This window comes from Channa argus, chromosome 23, assembly GCF_033026475.1.
Source record: "Channa argus isolate prfri chromosome 23, Channa argus male v1.0, whole genome shotgun sequence".
Taxonomy (NCBI): domain Eukaryota; kingdom Metazoa; phylum Chordata; class Actinopteri; order Anabantiformes; family Channidae; genus Channa; species Channa argus.
The window spans coordinates 4385387-4405591 of record NC_090219.1 but is presented as its reverse complement, the minus strand read 5'-3'; the positions used below and the strand labels follow the sequence as shown (position 1 = coordinate 4405591).

Here is a 20205-nt window from a genome sequence, read left to right as displayed (position 1 = left end):
TTTAGAAAGGAAATTTGAAATACAACCCCAATTCAAATAAGATTTGGGACGATGTGTAAAACGCAAATAAAAACACATTGCAATGATCTGCATATGTCAACCCATATTTTATTCACAATAGAACATAAACAACATATCAGATGTTGTAACTGATACATTTTACCATTTCAAGGAAAATATTGGCTCATTTTGAATTTGATGGCAGACGGAAAACAGACACATCTCAAAAAAGTTGGAACAGGGCGATGTTTACCATTGTGTAACATCTTCTCTCCTTTAAACCACTGTGTGTAAACTCGTGGGAAGTAAGGAGACCAGTTGCTGGAGTTTTAGGAAAGTAATGTTGCCCCATTGTTGTCTGATGCAGGATTCTAGCTGCTTAACAGTCCTGGAGCTTTTTTCCCAGATTTTCATTTTATGATGCACCAAATATTTTCCATTGGTGAAAGGTCTGGACAGTAGGCGAACCAATTCAGCACCCAGTTTGTTCTCCTGCTAAGCCATGCTGTTGTGGTGGATGCAATATGTGATTTAGCATTGTCTTGATAAAATAGGAGCATATGTTGCACTAAAACCTCTACGTACTTTTCAGCAATGATGATGCATTTTCAGATGTGTAACAAGCTGATAACAAGCTGGATGGTCCCTCTCTTCTTTAGTCCGCAGGGAACTGCATCCATGGTTTCCAAAAAGAATTTCAAATTTTGATTCATCTGACCACAAAACAGTTTTCCATTTTGCCTCAAACCATTTTAAATGGTCTTTGGCCCAGAGAACACAGCAGCATTTCTGGATTATGTTCACATAGGGCTTCTTCTTTGCATGGTACAGCTCTAACTTACCTTTGTGGATTGCACAGCAATCAGACAGTGATTTCTGGAAGTGTTCCTGAACCCAAGCAGTGATGTCCAGTGGAGAATCATGTCTATTGTTAATGCAGCTCCTGAAGGCCCGAAGATCACATGCATTCACAATTGACCTTCGGCCTTGTCCCTTGCGCACAGAGATTCCTCCTGATTCTCTGAATCTTTTGATGATATTATATACTGTAGATTTTGGGATGTTTAAAGTCTTCGCAATTTTACGTCAAGGAACATTTTTCCTGAAATTGTTCCACAATTTTTAGACTCAGTTTGTCACAGATGGGTGAACGTCTGCCCATCTTTACATTTGATAGGCTCTGCTTCTCTCAAATGCTCCTTTTATACCAACTCATGTTACTGACCTGTTGCCCATTAACCTAATTATTTGTCAAATGCTCCTCCATTAGTTTTTGATTTGCGGCAATTACTATTCCAGCCTTTTATTGCCCCTGTTCCAACTTTTTTGGGATGTGTTGCTGCATCAAATCCAAAATGAGCTCATACTTTCCATTAAATTGTAGAATATCTGTTTCAACATCTAATATATTGTTAATGTTTTATTGTGAATAAAATTAGTTAATGAGATTTGCAAATCATTGCATTCTGTTTTTTTATTTGCATTTTACACATCGTACCAACTTTTTGAATTGGGGTTGTAATTACAGCAACAGTTGGTGAATTAATTGAAGTTACTTGGCAGGAAATCAAATAGCAGTTAATTTATGAGTTAAACACTGATTTGCAAGGACTTTTAACTTTTGTATACTGTTATATCACTGTATCTTTTCACTGGTTGGTCAGACACAATGAGACGTATTGTTGGGCTCAAAAAATATTTTCCTACTTTGATTAAAAAGAAGACTCATCTCATGGTTTTTCTCAGAAGATGGTCTTAGCTAGGCTAGTTTTCACCAAACTAAACAATTTTCCAATAATTAAAATAAGAATAATCTGCAGCCCTGTATGTTAACTCAGAGATGTGCCTTTGTATGCATAATGCATGATTTGGAAATACTGACACATGAAAAGCACAAAGCGCTGATGGATGCACATCTGCGAAGTAAAGAAGATTTAATACAAATAATTAGAATGAGCCCTCTGTGTTCCACTGTGTAATGTACATTGTCTTTCACATCTGTTGATTCATCATGTATTGGTCCCAGGTTCCCAACATTCTGTTTTGTGTGCGTGTAAAGAATTGTGGTTTAGAGTTGGCCGCTGTTGATTGTGATTTATCCTATCATTGCTACATAATGTTTAGCCAAGTGCACAGCAAAGAATTTCATGAGTAGTAAATGAAAACCTTTTGAGATTCAATAGCCCAAGTGCTTTGGCTGAATATGAGACAAACCATAAACAATTACAATCTTTTATATAAAGATTTATTTTATAAATCTGGAAATCTCTGGAAAGAGGTTATTTTTAAGACTTCAAAATATAAGAACGCTATATATATTCTTTAAATCTTAAAGCATCCATCTGTCAAACCATGAGGAGGTTTTGACTCTGGTTGCCAGTGCGATTCTGTTTACTGTTGTTTGCTGGGGCAGTGGACTGAAAGCAGCAGACCCCAACAGACTGAGACAATACACAAACAATACAATGATCAGATGGGCTGGTGACATCGTGGGGATGGAGCTGGACACTAACTGCAAGGGATAATGGAGAATGACTCTCATCCTCTGTATGACATGCTGGTGACACATAGGAGCATCTTCGGTGCAAGAGTCATACTACCAAAGTGCAACACTGAGCGCAGAGGAAGGAGTCTTCTTGCTAACTCCTTCCTCTGAGCTCAGAGGACTCATACTGTGATTAAACTTTTTACTTTATATTTTAGTTTTATCTTTTCTCTTTTTATGAATATATGTCATGTTCTTATGCACAATTTCCAACTCTGGCATAGAGCATCTGGGACAAAGGCAATTTCTCCTCAGGGATTAATAAAGTATTTCTGATTCAGATTCTCAAGTAGGGGTGAACCTTAAGATCTTTCAGCTATCACCATTTATATTTGAATATGTCAGAGTATGATGGTGGTGGTCTCTCTGCAGTCATAACTACAGAATTCATCTACCCGCCAATTTAACAGCCAAAGCAAAATGAAATTATTTCCATCATTACATTCTTGTGGTTTCTTGCTGCTTAACGCTCTGTCTGTCAGTCTGTATGCCGGAAGCATTTGAGTAGTTTTAAAAAGGGGTAGATAGGCTAGATAGCCTGCGACATAGATGCTGGGGGTGAGTTTCTGTATTAGTATTACACTTTTCACCATAGAGAGCGCAAGGCATGATCACCTCACAAGTTTTCTCACTCTCTTAAATCTCAAATCAGAATGCTGACTGAAAGGCAGTGTGTTTTGGAATAAGTGAGGAGGGGGAGACATGGAAGACATCAAAGAGAGAGGGTGCCAAGATTTTGTTTCGCCTTCCTTCAAGGCTAGGCAGAACAGCCTTGTCAGATTGGTCCTGTTATGAAAGTGGAAGAGAAAATGGCTGTGGAATAAGAACCAGACTGATGTCTAATAAAAAGCAGGGTGTAGGTTTCACGTAGAGAGGGAATAATGGCCCCTCCACTATTCCTTCTTAAGATGTGGAGGGGCTACGCTGATATTTTAGGGGTGAAACCCACAGTGTACTTCAACTCGACTCTGGACTGTAATCTGCACAGCATCCATGACCTTGCCTATCTTGCTGTTTTTCTTACACACACACACACACACACACACACACACACACACACACACACACACACACACACACACACACACACACAGTTTGACACTTGGCTGAAAAGCTGAAAGCTTAAAGCCTTCCACTATGTGTTGGCCAAACAGAGTAGGCTTTATTGTATTAATGTGTATCAGCCCTGCAGCTGGTCCTGTAGAAAGGGTAGTCTGGGTCAACAAGGAGGGGGTTTTTGAGATAAGAGGTTTGGAGAGCAGTTTATAATACTGTTCAACCCCCTGTCTTTTAACACATGCATACGTATATCCCACACGTGTTGAAATATTAAGCACTTCAGCATCCATTCACCCAAATTCCATTCTCAGTACTTGTCACTTTAGTTTAGTTCTGGGACCAGTGTTGGTCATGGTCTTCCCCTTTGTCCTTATTGCCTGTAGAGTAAATGTGGCTCACTGGTTGGCTAAACTATCATTCTACTATTTTTGTGGGGATTATGCACTATCAATTGGGCACGCTCTCAAAACCGTGCATCTGTTCTAAAGAGAGAGGGATGTATAGAGTGATGGAGAAGGGGGGGAGAGAGTGAAGAAGGGAAGCAGGAAGACTGGGGGGAAGGGGGAAGGGGGAAGGGGGAAGGGAGGGGCATCGTCCTCCCTTACTGTCTCACTTAAGGTTTTAGTCGGGCTGTGATCATCTCAGGTTCAGATGTCTGTGTGTCAGTGAACCTGCGCTGTCACAAAGTCTACGCTCAGCACACCCTCACCTAGCTTGACTGCTGTCATCTGTGAGTGATGGAAGATGTGGATTCAAGTCTGACCTACTGAAGATCATGATGGAATAACTTTCTATAGCAGTTGCCTGCTATGAGGTTGTGTTTTGTTTTGTTTTTCCGTTTTATTCTTATAATGTAAAGACATTTAAGAAAAAAAACATCTTTTTCTTGATCAATTTTGGATGCCGCTTTTTTAAATTTTATTTTATGTCTTGGAGAGGGCATAAAGGCTCTCTTAACTGGATCTACACACTTCCGCAGCCTCTCGCCCTTTGGGGATCTTCTACTATTGTTTCACATCTGCTGTACAGCAAGATCAAAGGAAAATGCTGCAGGTCCATATGAATCCAATATGGAACCATAGCGAGAAAATGGCGCACCACATTGGAGGAAACACCGGACCATTGTCACAATAGCAGGGATTTAGCGTCACGTTATTTGTGTCTGATCAAATATTCACACATTTTATAAAACACACCCACCTGACACACGTGGAAGTGCACACAAACCTGCAGAATGGAGGTGATGGCATCTTGTTGGCGGGGGCAAGTAAGGGACCTAAAGGAGAATTAGATTTACTTTTCCACATGGCACACTCAACCATCTTTCCTGAGGCTTGTGCATTTTAATCGTTTAGAAGGCTGCTTACTTTTTAATGAAGTGAATGCATGATGTCGTTTTCCTGCCAGCGGAATCATGAAAGACATGGGTGAAGAGGATGACGCAAAGCTATGAAATTAAAAATCGTTTCATTTGTATGTGGTTTTGTGTGAATGACAACTTCATCAACCGTGCTGTTGTGTGTCCTAGGAGGAACAAGCTGCCAAATTGAAGGCAGAGAAGATCCGAGTTGCCCTGGAGAAAATCAAGGAGGCACAGGTCAAAAAGGTATGACCACCTTTTTCCTTTGTACACACATTGCTGTTCTCTTACTCGGTTTGAAATGGGAAATGTAAATGACAAATAATGAAAAGATTTCTTTTCACATTCACTGCACGCTGCATTTCTTTGTAAAGTTCATTCATAGGGAGGTGGTGAAGCACAGAGAAAATAGGTCATTGCAGTGTTTGATTATGTGTGTGTATCTGCTGGGGAGGGAAATCAAAAAGAGGCTTCAGAAAATGATATGGTGTGCACTGCAAGACAATACAGACACATTTTACACAAAGCGTCTTATTTAACCCATCCAGGCTAAACAAGTGCCGATTTTTGGTGAACAACTGGGGGCCTTGCTCCACTGAAATTGAGTAGGTCTCCATTAGGAGGTCTGTATGGGACTCCACAGGCAGGCCATTTTTACCAGTTTGTCTGCACATGAATGAGCAGTCTCTGCCAATGAGACCAATGCTATTTAGCAGAATAGTGTCCTTTTTACATGTAGTGAATAGTTGGCACTCAATAGGGTTTCAGTCTTACTGTGCTAACTAAATACATTATGACAAGATAAAGCATCACCCAAAAAAAGTCAAAATTTTTATACATCGCACTGTCCCTCACAATTGTGGGTTTTTGACATTGAAGACATTGAAGTTTGATTGCAATTGGACGGATGGTTCAGAATCTTCCATCAATTAAGTAGTGGGATTTCTCTGGATTTTGCTTGCTGCCAGACTAAGGAGTTTTGGGGGTCTCTCTTTGGAGAAATGTAGGTCAGACTGTATCAGACACATGTCTAATGGCTAATTGCATTATTTTCATTTGTTAAAGTCTCTATCCAATAAACTGCACATGCATAGTGATCAAATGTTGGGGTCCTAGTGGGACAAGGTCAGAAAAATTCAGGGCGCTATTTGTTGTTCACACCAGTCTTACATAGGCTATGTTTGTGAGGGTGGATTTTTTCACGTTTAGCTTAGTTTAAGCTTACTTGTTATGGTAGATGAATATGATGTGCAATGAAAACTAGTTCACAATTAAAATACTACTATAATGTGCAAAAAGAAAATGAAAATTTGTTACGAAAATTACTTTATCGCCCTAACTTTTAGCAATAGGTTGACCCACAATTCTCTCCTATCCTCTTCCTCAGCTGGTGATTAGGGTCCACATGTCAGACGAGAGTTCTAAGACCATGATGGTGGATGAGCGACAGACAGTCAGGCAGGTGCTGGACAGCCTGCTGGACAAGTCACATTGTGGCTATAGCCCCGACTGGTCTCTTGTGGAAACAATCACTGAGCTGCAGATGGGTAAGTGAGGAGCCACAAACCTGTTCCACCACTGAGTCAAATAAACACCGTTTACTGGTTGCTTAGTCTGCCCTGTTTGCATATTGATGGGGGTTGTTGGTATGGATATTTCATAATGCACAAGATATGAAAGCAGTGTTAATAAAGGAGGTGACAAATGTGCTTTGTACAGTAAGTATTCGTGATCTATGAATAGTTACTGTTTGTGACTTCAGGCTGATTGTCAGGCTTACAGGATCTGCTCCACCCAAAAACAGAAATCTCTGGAGGGAAGAAATTAAGTGCACATTTGCAGGTCAGCAAAACAACTGCATATCTTGGATAATATCTTCATTTCTCCTCCTCTCTCATCTCCCCTCTTTCTGTCAGAGCGTATTTTTGAAGATCATGAGAATTTGGTGGAAAATCTATTAAACTGGACCCGGGACAGCCACAACAAGCTTATGTTCATTGAACGCATTGAGAAATATGCTCTGTTTAAGAACCCTCAGGTAAGACTCCATTACACACCCCAAGCAGAGCGAGTACTGATCACCTTCTCTCTGTAGCCCTCTGCATTCAGTCTGTAAATGTGTGTGCACGCACACACTACAAACACACACACGAAATGTTTTTGCATGCTTGGTGCCTGCAGCAGAGAGTAAAAAAGCCAGTCTGTTTGTGTAGGAGAGATGGAAGTAGGTCAAAGCCCTAACGTGAGTAAAGATGAATAATTTATTCTACGTAAGACGAGGTGAGCTGGTGACTTAAAAAAAAAAAAAAAAAAAAACCCTCTCTGTTTTCTATTCACTTCACTGCTTGTTCATTTCCAGAACTATTTGTTGGGGCGAAAGGAGACATCAGAAATGGCTGACAGGAATAAAGAGGCTTTACTAGAGGTGAGAATGTTACACTAACTTAATATTAGTTATACAGATCAGGAGGGTTAGATCAACTTAAACATCTTTTTTTGTTGTGTTTGTGTGGGTGCGTGTGTGTGTTTGTGTGTAAAGGAGTGTTTCTGTGGTGGCTCGGTGTCAGTGCCAGAAATTGAGGGTGTCCTGTGGCTAAAAGAGGATGGGAAGAAGTCATGGAAGAAGCGTTACTTCCTCCTCAGGGCCTCTGGGATCTACTATGTCCCAAAAGGCAAAGCTAAGGTCAGTGGGGTTGTGTACTGTAGGCACAGTCACGCACTATGACAAAATGAAGATGGGGATCAGCTATGTGGGTTGGAGTTATGAGAACCAGACTCACACAGTCTGCTCTGTGGTATTTCCTGTTTTGAGCCTGATCCCTTTGAATGCAACAGAAAATACACATGCAAAGAAAATTTTAGAGCAACTTCCTCATGCACAGAAACAGCATATGCTTCAAAAATACTATCTGAATATAAATTGTAATACAGACTGCTTTGCATATTTATAAATATGAAAACAGTTTATCATCAAAAATGGCTGAGATATAAAGCGGCTGTAGAACCAAATATGACTTGTGCTGTATGATAGTTGCAGTACATCCAGTTTCTTCTGTCTCATGAATGGGAGAATCCAACTTCTCTGCTCTGCACACAGCTTACCAGTCACCCATGCATGAGTAAATCCTGTTTTCTTATGTGTCCTTTCCTTTCTGCAGGCATCCAGAGATCTCGTTTGCTTCCTGCAGTTGGACCATGTTAATGTGTATTACGGTCAGGACTACCGTAGCAAATATAAGGCTCCTACTGACTACTGCCTGGCCCTGAAGGTGAAGCCCCTTTTGTGACTTTCAGCATCTGCTAAATAGCCAAATTCATAATGAGCAATAGGTGAAATAGGTTCATACAAGGTTTTCTATAATCATGAAACATGTTGATTAGGATATATGACATTAAAGAAATGTTTTATACCTAAAAGAGGACTGGAAAATAGAATTTGAGGTCTGCTAATTAGTTTATTCACAGCAGCAATATATAACATGTTCACAAAGACACTGAATTCTTTGTCCTATGAAAGGATTAATGGAAATAAGTGTGTGTACATGGAAATTTGTTCCTATTGGATCATTTCTGTCAGACAAGACAATAATCTGTTTCAATGCAAAGCACTCTTTTAAACTTTTTATTAGATTTCTTTTTCACACTGAAATATTTTTTTACTGAATAATTGAAGGGATTTGTAGATATTAAAATACATATTTATTTCTTTTTGCAGCATCCACAAATCCAGAAGAAGTCCCAGTACATCAAGTATCTGTGCTGTGATGATGTTAGGACCCTGCACCAATGGGTGAATGGCATTCGCATCGCCAAGGTAAGTGTACATCATAGTTCCTGCTTGATTTGTTTACTCGACGAGAGATTTTTCCTAATACAACTAAGACAAAATGGTCAAATTGATTTTATGGGGCTGAGTTGTCTCATCTTGTGTGTTTTGTTTGCGCATAGTATGGGAAGCAGCTATATGGGAACTACCAGGAAGCCATGAAGAGGACAGAGGCAGCCTATGATTGGTCATCTCTCTCTACCTCCAGTATCCGATCAGGCTCTAGCTCTGCCAGCATCCCAGGTCAGTTCATTGGTTAATCACACCTGAACAGAACATCCATATAAAAAGAATTTGTAAAAAGTGTAGTTCAGAATTTTTTGGACAATTTGTTTGCTATTGAGAATGTAGAATGCAAATAAAGAATGCCTTGTAATACTTTTATTTATTTATTTTTGCTTTTAATACATTTTACTTTTACTACTCCAAGACAATACTTCAGGCCCAGTGTCATTATTGTTTTCAGAGTCCCAGTCTAATCATTCAGGCCACTCAGACAGTGGGGTGGACACAGGCTCCTCTCATGGCCGTTCCCAAAGTGTTGTGAGCTCAATATTCTCTGAGGCATGGAAGAGAGGTACCCAGATCGAGGAAAACACCAAGGTACTGCTTACAAGCTGTAAACAAGCTCAAACGCTTGTTTCATGGATGTTGCAACAACAGTTTAATTTGTTACAGAATATGTTACTCGCTTTACTAAGCTAACACACATTCACTTTGTAGCAGATGAGAATGGAGGCATCCAGAGGGGCCACACTGCCTCATGGGTCACACAGTCACCGGCATCATAGCCACCATTCAGTGGACCACCCAGCACCGATGCTGCCTCCCCATGCTCAGATGCAGCCCCAGCCCCATCAGCAGCACCCACCACAGTCCCAGCCTCAGGCTCAGGCTCAGCCTCAACAGCAGCAACCACCACAGCCCCAGCCCCCACCACAGCCCCAGCCGCAGCTTCAACTTCAGCCTCAGCAGCAGCACCCACCTCAGCCCCAGACCCAGCCCCAGCCTCAGCTTCAGCCTCAGCAGCAGCACCCTTCACAGCCCAAGCCTCACCAACAGCAACCACTGCAGCCCCAGACACCAACTCTACCACAACACCAGCACCTGCCCCCCCAGCCTCACTCTCCTCAGCAGATCCCACAGCCACCCCCCCAGTACCCTCAGTGCATTCAGCAGCCACCACATTCTCCACAGCAGCAGCAACAGCCACAGACCATCATCAACTACAATCGCATGCCCCCACAACAGCAGCAACAGCTGGCTCCTCCACCCCCTCCGCCTCCGCCACCACCACCTCCTCCTCCCCCACCTCCACCTCCAGTTCAGATGGTGTCTCACCACTCACCAGCTCCTACGATGTACAAGTACAGCACAATCACCAGGCTACAAAACCAGAAGGCCTCCCAGGCTGCCAATCACCACAAGCTGCCCAGTCACCTCCATGCAACAGCTCACCAAGTTCTACCCCCAACTCCGACACTGCCTGGAGCTCAGTTGTCAGTCAAACCGAATGTGAATCACATTGCGGCAAGGACTAATGTCCCGCCTCCCCCTCCACCACCACCTCCTCCTCCACCTCCACCTCCACCATCCATGCCAACCCCTGGGTCAGCCATGGCTGTGTTGAAGCTGGGCCCTTCCAGCCCAGCCACCCCACCAGCCTTCATTCCTCCACCACCAGCACATCCAACTGCTCCACAGACCAATGGAGTACTGTTTCCTCCTCCCCCTCCCCCACCTCCTCCTGCACCAGCTCCCATGATCCAGCCTGTTTATGCTAATGGACTGAAGCAGGCACTAAAGGAAAGGTTTCCCAGCCCACCAAGGGACCTCCTGTCTCCTTATGTAGACCTTGAGGAGTCTCCACCTCCTGCCCCTGCTCCTCCACCACCACCACCTCCGCCTCCACCACCACCACCACCTCCTCCTCCGCAGCAATTTCCAGTGTCAGCTCAATTCCCGCCTCCTCCTGCACCACCACCAGCACCACCCAAAACCTTTGCCCCTCATACTGCACCCAAGCCCGTGTCACCTGTGTCACCATTCCCTCCAGCCCCACCTCCTGCTGTTGTGGAGGTGCCAGCTCCACCACCACCCCCACCTCCTCCTCCACCTGCAACTCTCAAGAAGCAGTTCAGCCTTCAGACAGGACATACATCCAGCTGTCCCCCTCCGACTCTGCCCAAGCAGCATAGCCTATCTAAGCCACCACCTGTTTCTACGGGAGCCCCTCCCACCATATCTTTGGTCAAACAACTAGCAAGTCAGTTTCCAGGGGGTTCATCCCAAGTAGCCAATCATACAGAGAGTCTTAAACCCCCCCTCTCCCCACCTGCAGTGAAGACCAAACCTAAATGGCAGCCTGGGGGTGGCGCACAGCTACAGTCTCCAGAGTTCCCTCCTCCTCCAACCAGTAATGCAGGATTCCCTGCTCCTCCCCCACCACCTCCTCCTCCACCTCCTCCGCCACCTCCCCCAGCACCTGTTACAGGCCCAACACCACCACCCCCACCCCTTCCTCCTGGATGCTTGGGCTCCCCGTTAAAGAGATCACCCTCTGGCTCCTCTAGTTTGGGAGGGAAAAAACCTCCTCCCACCCCGCAGAGGAACTCCAGCATCAAGTCTAATGCTTCAGCTTCCTATGAGGAATCCAGGAGGAACTTATTCAGCAAATTTGCTCCCCATAGCAACATCCCAGTTTCCTCTTCATGCCCCACCTCCTCCTCCACTGGATCACCTTCCAAGGACCTGTCATCTGGACCCCTGGCTCCCCCAAAACCAGGAAAGCTGAATCTGTCCAACCTGCCTATGGCACTCCAGGGCAAAGTGAGCCAGGTGAAGCAAACCAGTGGCGACTTCCCATCTCCACCAGCTGAATGCGCCTACTTTCCACCTCCTCCCCCAGCCTCTGAGCTTTTCCCCCCTCCTCCCCCTCCTGGTAGTGACAGCCATAATGCAGGACCTCCAAGGGTAGCCGTGGTCAACCCACAGCCACAGGCTCCCCCTCCTCCACCGCCTCTCTCACTCGTAAGCAACTCAACATGGGGAAAGAGCTCACTAAAAAAGACTGCTCCACCCACTCTTGTGCGGCGTAGTAACACTACCCCAGAGCCTCCTCCACTCTCACCACCTGCACCCACCTCCCCTAAGGGCAGCTCAGGCCAGCCTAATTTCCTGGAGGATCTCAACCGGACACTGAAACGAAAGTCAGTGGGTCGCCAGGGTTCTGTCAACTCAGCTGGCCTTTCGTGTAAGTTGGACCCTGCAGGGACCATGGACGACATGGTGCTGCCTCCACCACCCCCTGAGCTACTTGTGGACCAAGGAAAGCAAAGCAATGGAGGAAATGGTGGCTACATGTCTGGAAACATCTCAGGCTATGCAACACTACGGCGAGGACCCCCACCAGCTCCGCCCAAACGGGGTGACCTTACCAAACTTACTTGAGTGTTGAACTTGGAGATGAGGACACAGTGAAGACAGATGAACAGACAATTAAAGAATATATGGAAGTGAACATTCACTGCGGAAGTGAACTGTGAGCAAGTGTCTGGATCTTTCTGTCCCCTTGGGATTACAATAATAAATAGAAAACTAATGTATATACTAAAAAGCCAAACCTGGCCATGCTCAATTAGCATTTGCTAATGTTTGCTTTTTTTTTTTAACATGCTTGGTATTCTGGATACATGGGGTTTACTGTATTTGGACAATTAAGACTGGAGCAGGTAAGTTTGAGGTCACAGGTCTGTGATTATTTAAACTCTCTGGAAAATATAGATGTCCTCATTAGTAAACCCCACCCCTCTGGTACACCAAGCAAATATCAATAAACATTAACAAGAATTGTGCAAATATTACTGGATTCAGGTCTGAGCCAATCCATGTATCTGCTTGTATCTGCCATAGGTTTGTGCCATGTACTGGAGTCAAAAAAGGCAACAAAAATACAGCAGGACTCTTCTGCTTTGGTACTGCATGGACCTCATGTTACAACAACAAGAAGCTGTAAAACATAAAGCTGTTCTTGTATGTGTGCATGTGTGAGAGAGAAAATGAGACTGAATACATGCATTGTGTGCATACATGTATGTATGATCGTATGTAGGTGAAGTAGTTAACCATTAGGAAAGGCTCTTGCAGGGCAGTTTGTTTTTATATGAAATTATTTAATTCATAAAAGGAAGGATTTTTTTTTTTTTTTTTTTTTTTTTTTTTTTACAAGTCTGTCTTTCAATAGGTGGTCAACAAAATCTAGAGAGGAACAAAACATAAAACACAATGGAATGTATATGGAAAGTATTTGAAAAAAATATGAATTACACTTATGAAGGCAATGATTCAGTAAATATTTAAAACTTCCGTCTTAAACATTATTAGACCATTTCACCATTTGGAAATGCAAATCAGAAGGAAGCTTTATTCCCAAAGTCTTGCACAGAGGTCAAAGCAGAAAGGCGAGTTCTTCCAAAGTTTCAGGAAAGCTTAGACTGTGCAACTGGAAAACATACTTTGTCTTAATTTAATGCAAATATGTAATAGAATTCTGTACATGAACAAGAGGACTGTAGTGTTGTATCTTTGTGGACTGTGTGAATTTTCTGTGCGTTTGCTTGTTTTGGACCTTATCCTTCAGTTTGTATCTGTACAGATGCAGCTGCTGCTTCTTTATTGTTGGTCCCTGCTACCTTTTTAAGTCACTTGTTATCGCAATCCAGGAAGTAGACAAAGCAGATTGGATTCAGCCATGTGAAGTACACTCATCTTGTCGACATGAGGTGACCCCATTGAAAAAATAAGAATTTTTCTTGTTAATGTAAAGAGCATTAAACCATGTATTCAATAACAGAAAATATTTGAGTGGCATAAGAATGATTTAACTTTGTAAGTGTCTTGTTTGTTCATGGTGTCTTTACTGCACGGGGACTAAGTTAACTCTTATATCAACAGAGTGATATAAAAGGATTTGGGTCATGAAGGGTTTTAATTTCTAGCAAAATTTCGTACTTTTTTTTCTTTTCTTTTTTTTTTTTTTTTAGGCTGCTAACTCTCATTTAAGGAACTCATTCTCAACATGCCTTTGTTGGCCAGAATGACATATCATTGTCTGACTCCATTTAAAGTGGTTTTAAATTGGATTCAGTGTGGAAATAAAGTATATATCGTGGTTCAGAGTAGACTATTATATCCATTTCAGTTTATCATGATGAAATCTCAGTGGTGCTTGATCCGATGCAGAGCTGGTTTAACATACTATTCTTTGGTTCTACTCGGCCTCAGCGGCATGTAGGCTTTTTAGGCAGTGTGTTATTTCTTAATAACTCAATATCATTGTCCTTACAGTACAGTATGTAAGTTATTAATGTGCTGATTTGATGTGGGGCTAAATTACATGAAGAAAATTGGTTGAAGAAAAGAGTAGTTGTCCTCTTGCATATAAACTGAAAATAACAATATAAATGTTCAAACTAGAATTCAAACTGTGTCAGTCCTCATTTGTTAATGATTAAGCTGAGAACGTGCTATATTTTTTTATTTATTTTTTTAATATATTCAGGCATCTTGAACCTAAAACCTTGGTCAATGGACTCCCTCTAGTGGTTTTATCTTACCCTACACCTTATATTTTTGAATTTACCCATTTGGAGCATTTTATAGCTAAAAACGTAAAATTACATGAATTTATTGAACATAGAATTCCAAACAATGTGTTTTCCTTACATGTTTCTCTGAATCACAAACGTGTAACTGTAACCAAATAAATAGCACAAAAAATGGGGGACACATTTTTTTTTATTTTATTTTTTTGGCTGATCAGCACCTAAATGTTTCCAGAACAAGCTGAACCTTTCACACCAAGAAGTTGCTGAAAGTGTCTCCTCTGGGCTGAACTTCCGGTGTCTGGCTGTGGATCAAGCGACCTGGCTTGACAGGTGGAGGGGGAGTTGGTTCAGAAGGATCTGGGTCTGTTGAAAGTGTTTCTGTGGTCAGCTAAAGTTTATTTCCATGAATATTTGAAAACCATTATAGTAATCTTTATTTTTTTTAAGTAACTGGTACCAGTTTCACTAGTTAAATTTTTCTTACCTCTGTGTCCAAATGGAATAACCAAATGGTGTCTCCCTCTGGAAAATAGCTATGGAAGCAAAGCCTAGATGTTAATCATGCGTATTGTAGTTTAGGATTCCCAATATATTTACATTTCTATTAACCTTTATGAAAGGCTATGTATTTATCAATGTCAATCTGCTGCATATACATTGATTGAGAGTAACAACTAACAACTTATTTGAATGAAAATCAAATATGGAAACTTTGGAATTCTGTTCTCTCCACCACCACCTTTCTCCAGTGTCCTCACCTCTTCACTAGACTCTGAGCTGGAGCTGCCATCATGGCCGCAACTGAGTGTGACCACCTGGGTTGAGGTGGCAGATATTCTCACCCGACTAGAGCACCAGAAAGAGGGCTGAAGGGAAGAAGGGGATAAAGGAAGATGGTGTTTTATTATACTGCTAATTTGTTTGTTACCACTAGTGGTCCTGTCCCATTACATCAGTCCGACCGATCTCAGCTAATTCTCAGTCTCAGGAAATTCATGCCAGTGTAAACAGTGGGCTGCAGTAGTCTGTCAACATTTGTTCTACTCAGAACTGAGCTATCAGGCCTTCGGTGTAAAACAGTAGTGTATATGTATATTATTTTCGAAGAGCATTTTCTTGTGCAACTACAAGTACATGGCACCAAACACACCAAGATGTCATCTCAATGGCATTAAAATATCTCACCACAAAGAAGCCAGGTCTGAAGGCACATGTCTGCAGCTCACTCATGGATGCCTTTTCACATTCTGTCTCTTTAATGGTAAATACCAATAGCAGGTCAGCAGTATTCATTGTCAGTGGAACGACCTGTCATACATGGGATAGGTGTCATAATGTCACATACAGACCAGTAACAGACTTACTGTTACTACCTGCCATTTCAAACGAAGCTTAAAATGCTTTAAACACTTTGCACAGTAAAATACCTTTAATAAATTAAATAAGAGTAAATGTAAATTCACCTTTTTCACAGAAGCTTGAGTCACTTTGTAAAGATTGCTGACAGCATACACAGAATTGACCTCTGCCAAAGCAGCCTCAAGACCCCTGTTTGCTACAGACCTCAGCCCAGGGTTGTACAGAGGATTGCCTGCAAAGTCAAAGGCCATGTGACAAACTGGGATAATCAATGTACCTTCATAAGTAGTGAGGAGGAAAAAAAGCCACTCACCTGAGCATCCCAGAAACTGCAGCAGGCTCCAGAGAAGTATGTATAGCTTCATCTTGACAAGCACCAAAGTAACTTGGTTCTTCATGAACCTTCCTCTAAATATGTTCAGGATTTATCCTAACCTTACTTTGTCACGCCTCTTACCCTTCATAACCCCCAAAAAGACTTATCTGTCTACTTTTCTGTTTATAATAGTGCTTAACCTTTGTTCAGCACTATTGATCCCAGTATGATGTGCCAAATTCAGTCAAGTCTATAGGAAGGCTATTCCTACTTTTATAAGTAGTTTCAGGAACCACATTCGTAAATGCATCAATTAAAAAGTAAAACATTTAAATGTAACTGAAGGTTGTACATTTGCCTTTGTCAATATATAACTAGCAATATAAAGGTTTGGTAAAATATTTCATAAAGGACATTTTTATCACTTGATAATCAGGGTCAAATCAAGCTGAGCACAATTGGAAAGGGTACATTGTTCACCAGATCAGTTTATTTACAAGTAGTCACAGAGGCAGTCTTTTTTTTTTTTTTAAATAGTTACATGAATGCAACAATACCTTTTGAACAGTCATACATTTACTACATTCATCATCAATATAAAACATAAAATTCGGGGATATAGTTAATTCTAGCTCTTTGTAAAAAAAAACAAAAAAAAAAAAACAGTTTGGATACCCATGTCAACATTTTATTTATATTTTAAGTCTAAAAGACTCATTAACCCCCTTTCTAAATCTAATATTTTAACAAAACTAGAACTATTGACAAAGTAATGTCTGTTGTAAAAATACAGTAAGTGGTTTGTAAGTCATTTCACAGAAAAATCTAGTATTTACAAGTAAACCTCTAGCAGACCTACAGACTTATCTGATGTTGGCCAACAAGTAGATGTACAATCTCAGTGTGTGTTTGCATGGACACACAGACGTAAAGGACAAGTTCTATCTCATCGTTCAAGTGTTCCCATAAGCGGCTCCATGGCAGCGAGGAAGCAGGCTTCAAACTCCTCATCTGAGAAGCGAGCCACCGACTGGCGGGCATTGCGTCTAATCTGCAGCCGGCTGGTAGGTGGCAGAGCCAGGATCCTCTCTATCGCTTCTGCGTAACTGTACTCATCATCAGCCAGGAAGCCCGTCTGACCACCTTCAAAAGGTACGACAATGTCCAACTTGGGGCCACCAGACTTGTGGGCCAGAATCACCTTTCCTGCTGCCATGCACTCCACGACTCCTAGAGAAGAAAAGAAGAATTTACCATTTAAAAAAAACAAAAACATAATTACGTTATACATAACCCTAGCTTCATAAATAATACCTATTCCAAAGTGTTCGTTCCACATGGTATGGAGTCCAATGGTGGCTTCACCCAACTCTCTCTTCAGCTCCTCAAAGGGTATGTTCAGTTTAAACTCTACCCTGTCAGCTAAGCCCAACTCCTGGCACAGCCCCCTCAACATGAGCACCCTATCCTCATCTTCTTGGTTTCTGCATCCACCTATCAGAACCAGCTTCAGTGTCTCTTTGCCACCCATACAGTCCCTTTTGCGGTCTAACACCCTCTTGAAAGCTCTGATCTGCAGCCGGTGGTCCTTCTCAGGCCTGAACTGCCCAATAGAAATTATCGAGTGGATCTTCTTGTCCCTGTCCTCTTCCAGTGGGATGTCTAAGAAGGCGCTGATGTCACACGGTGGGTAGACCACAGTGGTGCGATTGGGGGCACGCCACAGTGACAGGATATGATCAAGGGTCCAGGAGGAGTTGACCATAATAAGGTCACTGCAGGAGCCAGCCATGCCATAGAGAAGGGCAAACATGCAATAGTAGACCATCTTAAAGGCACTCAGGAACAGACTGTTGGAGATGTAGTCTGGGTTGTTGAACCTAAGATATTAACAATTTGTTTTAAATTGAGGAAGCAAAGATCAGAGTTTTTAAAATAAACTTTGAAATCCAGCCTGTTATCTTTACTGTAATCTACTCATTAACCACCAATTCTGCTCATGATTTGACTGAATGAGATAGAAATAAAAGCAAACACTTATTACCTGGGGTTACGGTCTCTCACTACAGACAGCATGTCAGTGCTGATGGTGGGGTAGTGAACATAAGTCCCTACGCTGCAGCCTCCCAGGTAGCGGAACAGGGGCAAAGTGAAGGCGTAACCCATGGAATCAATGTAAAGATCTGGGACAAACTCCGTTAGCGCTTCCCATCCCAGGAAGATAGAGCCCACGCTCTGTCCTAGCAGAGTAAAGTGAGGAAACAGGCCGGGCTCCACAAGAAGTCGGTGTCTCAAGAACACAAACTGAACTGGCCGGGGGAGCACGATGTTGAAACGGCGTCGTGCTCCTTCCAAAATCTGCTGGCCTGTTACACCCAGGTCCCCAGTGTACACCACATAATTGATGTCTGCATACCTGTACAGAGGTCAGTTAAGTAACATTTCACTTAAACAGAGCTGTTTACTCTTATTGGGCTGAAAAAAAATGCTGTCAAAAAAGAAACGAATGAAAAGAAAAACAGTATCTACATGTTGAAGGATCAAATAAATGAACAACTAACATGTACCCAGGTTAGACTGGGGAAAGTGGACACATCAGACTGTAAACTAAAATAGAATCTACACGGACTTAAATTATTATGTCTACCTGTTCTGCAATGCCCTGAGAGAACACCACAGCACCCTCTCTCCCCCACCACCGGCATTACAGTACGGGTGGAAGAAGGCTACCGCTGGGCGGCCGTCTCTTGCCCAACGACTGTTTCTATTGCTTTGAAACCAGAAACGCACAGCTAGCACCAGCAAGACCAGGACAGCAATCAGCAGCACACACAGAAACAACAGGGGCAGCAGCAACTTCCACAGCAACCTGAAACAGAGTAACACAACATAATGACTTCTTTGGGTTCTTTTAGCATTTGGAGGAAGTTTGTTCCAGAGTCCAAATTAAAAAGGGACACTACGCCCTACCCTTTTTTTCTGTACTTATAATTAAAAGGTTGGGGTCCCCCATGACTTTGGGGACTAGTATGTATATTATGACAACTATAAAGAAATAGCAAGTATATTTAGTAAGAAGATGACTTGATAATGTCCATTAGTGACTACTTCTAAACATCACTGTGTTAAATTAAGCATCCTACCATCACTATCCACCACCTTTATAAGAGCTCAACAAAAAATAACCTTTACCATACTACACCCTTTTAAAAGGGGCACCTCACATAAAATGTCTGTGGGACTAAATTTATAAATTGAGGCAAACAAAAATTTCTACAAGGTTTACTACAACTAGGTATTATAAGGATACTGCAGCTATAGAATACTCATATACTAACTTGCTTGGTTAACGTATGTGTAAAGAATCTATAAAAAACGCATGTCTATAGAAAATTACAAGTTGCTTCCTGTTTGCCGTAGAGCGGATGCTCGACTTTGTTTAAGTTAAGTGAAAACTATTTGGTCTTTACAGTAATTATAATAAACATGAAACCATTACTACATACAATTCATTTATCTAAAGATGAAAACCAATTAGGTTGATGCTAGTGTCAATAATTATCTGTATTGTTATTTAGCTACTATCACTAGCAACGCAGCAGCCAACAATAGAGTGGGGTGAAAAAACGTTACCCACGTTTTAAAAAAATAACAAGTTATCCACAGGTTGAAATATTTGTTTTAACTCACCTTGTTAATTCACACAAACAGTGGACCAGCTGGTCATGGCCCGACATTTTGTCATCAGAAATATATCAACACACACCCCCTTCCACATTTCAGTTTCTCCCTGCTGTTTTCACGTCCACAGCGCCACCTACAAGGGAGGAGGAGGTACAACCGCACGGTGGTGTCGTCGTCGTCGTGTTCTTCTTCGGGTTTATTGGCGGTTGGCAGACCATATTAAAGGGCCTTCGCCGCTTTTTACTGGATTAGAGTTAGAGTAAATGCACGTTTTTGTCGAGCTTGACTTAGATTTACAATTATTTAGACATATTGTAAATTATACTATATGTATAATCTACATATGTCTAAATAACATGGAAACTGAACTTGGAAAAACCAAAAAAACACGAGCTCCCTCTCAGTCATGCTGACTGATCTATGGCCTCCTTGTACAAACAGTAAACTTTA

The 20205-nt window shown here is 42.0% G+C and overlaps 3 protein-coding genes across 23 annotated transcripts in view; 1 reads left to right on the top strand and 2 right to left on the bottom strand.

The window, feature by feature from the left end:
• raph1b (Ras association (RalGDS/AF-6) and pleckstrin homology domains 1b) overlaps positions 1–13965 on the top strand; it is a 38876-nt gene extending 24911 nt beyond the window's left edge. For 20 of the 21 annotated variants that reach the window (XM_067493659.1, XM_067493654.1, XM_067493650.1 and 17 more), the window contains 10 exons: positions 5133–5210; positions 6352–6511; positions 6881–7002; positions 7324–7389; positions 7504–7647; positions 8123–8233; positions 8680–8778; positions 8913–9033; positions 9257–9393; positions 9514–13965. In XM_067493659.1, the coding sequence (XP_067349760.1) occupies positions 5133–5210; positions 6352–6511; positions 6881–7002; positions 7324–7389; positions 7504–7647; positions 8123–8233; positions 8680–8778; positions 8913–9033; positions 9257–9393; positions 9514–12240 (3765 nt within the window). In that variant the 3' untranslated portion in view covers positions 12241–13965. The remainder of the gene's footprint in view (positions 1–5132; positions 5211–6351; positions 6512–6880; positions 7003–7323; positions 7390–7503; positions 7648–8122; positions 8234–8679; positions 8779–8912; positions 9034–9256; positions 9394–9513) is intronic. The other variant, XM_067493645.1, reaches the window with a different exon arrangement.
• Positions 13966–14568: 603 nt separating this feature from the next.
• spp2 (secreted phosphoprotein 2) lies at positions 14569–16226 on the bottom strand. The gene is made up of 6 exons (XM_067493669.1): positions 16069–16226; positions 15860–15987; positions 15582–15704; positions 15155–15262; positions 14881–14929; positions 14569–14759 (listed from the first exon to the last, which is right to left on the bottom strand). Exons 1-6 carry the CDS (start codon positions 16151–16153, stop codon positions 14644–14646), a joined length of 609 nt encoding a protein of 202 aa, XP_067349770.1. The 5' UTR covers positions 16154–16226; the 3' UTR covers positions 14569–14643.
• Positions 16227–16541: 315 nt separating this feature from the next.
• Positions 16542–20104, bottom strand: alg11 (ALG11 alpha-1,2-mannosyltransferase). Its single transcript, XM_067493667.1, has 5 exons — positions 19762–20104; positions 18719–18940; positions 18116–18487; positions 17386–17951; positions 16542–17301 (listed from the first exon to the last, which is right to left on the bottom strand). Exons 1-5 carry the CDS (start codon positions 19806–19808, stop codon positions 17018–17020), a joined length of 1491 nt encoding a protein of 496 aa, XP_067349768.1. The 5' UTR covers positions 19809–20104; the 3' UTR covers positions 16542–17017.
• Between the last annotated feature and the right edge of the window lie 101 nt (positions 20105–20205).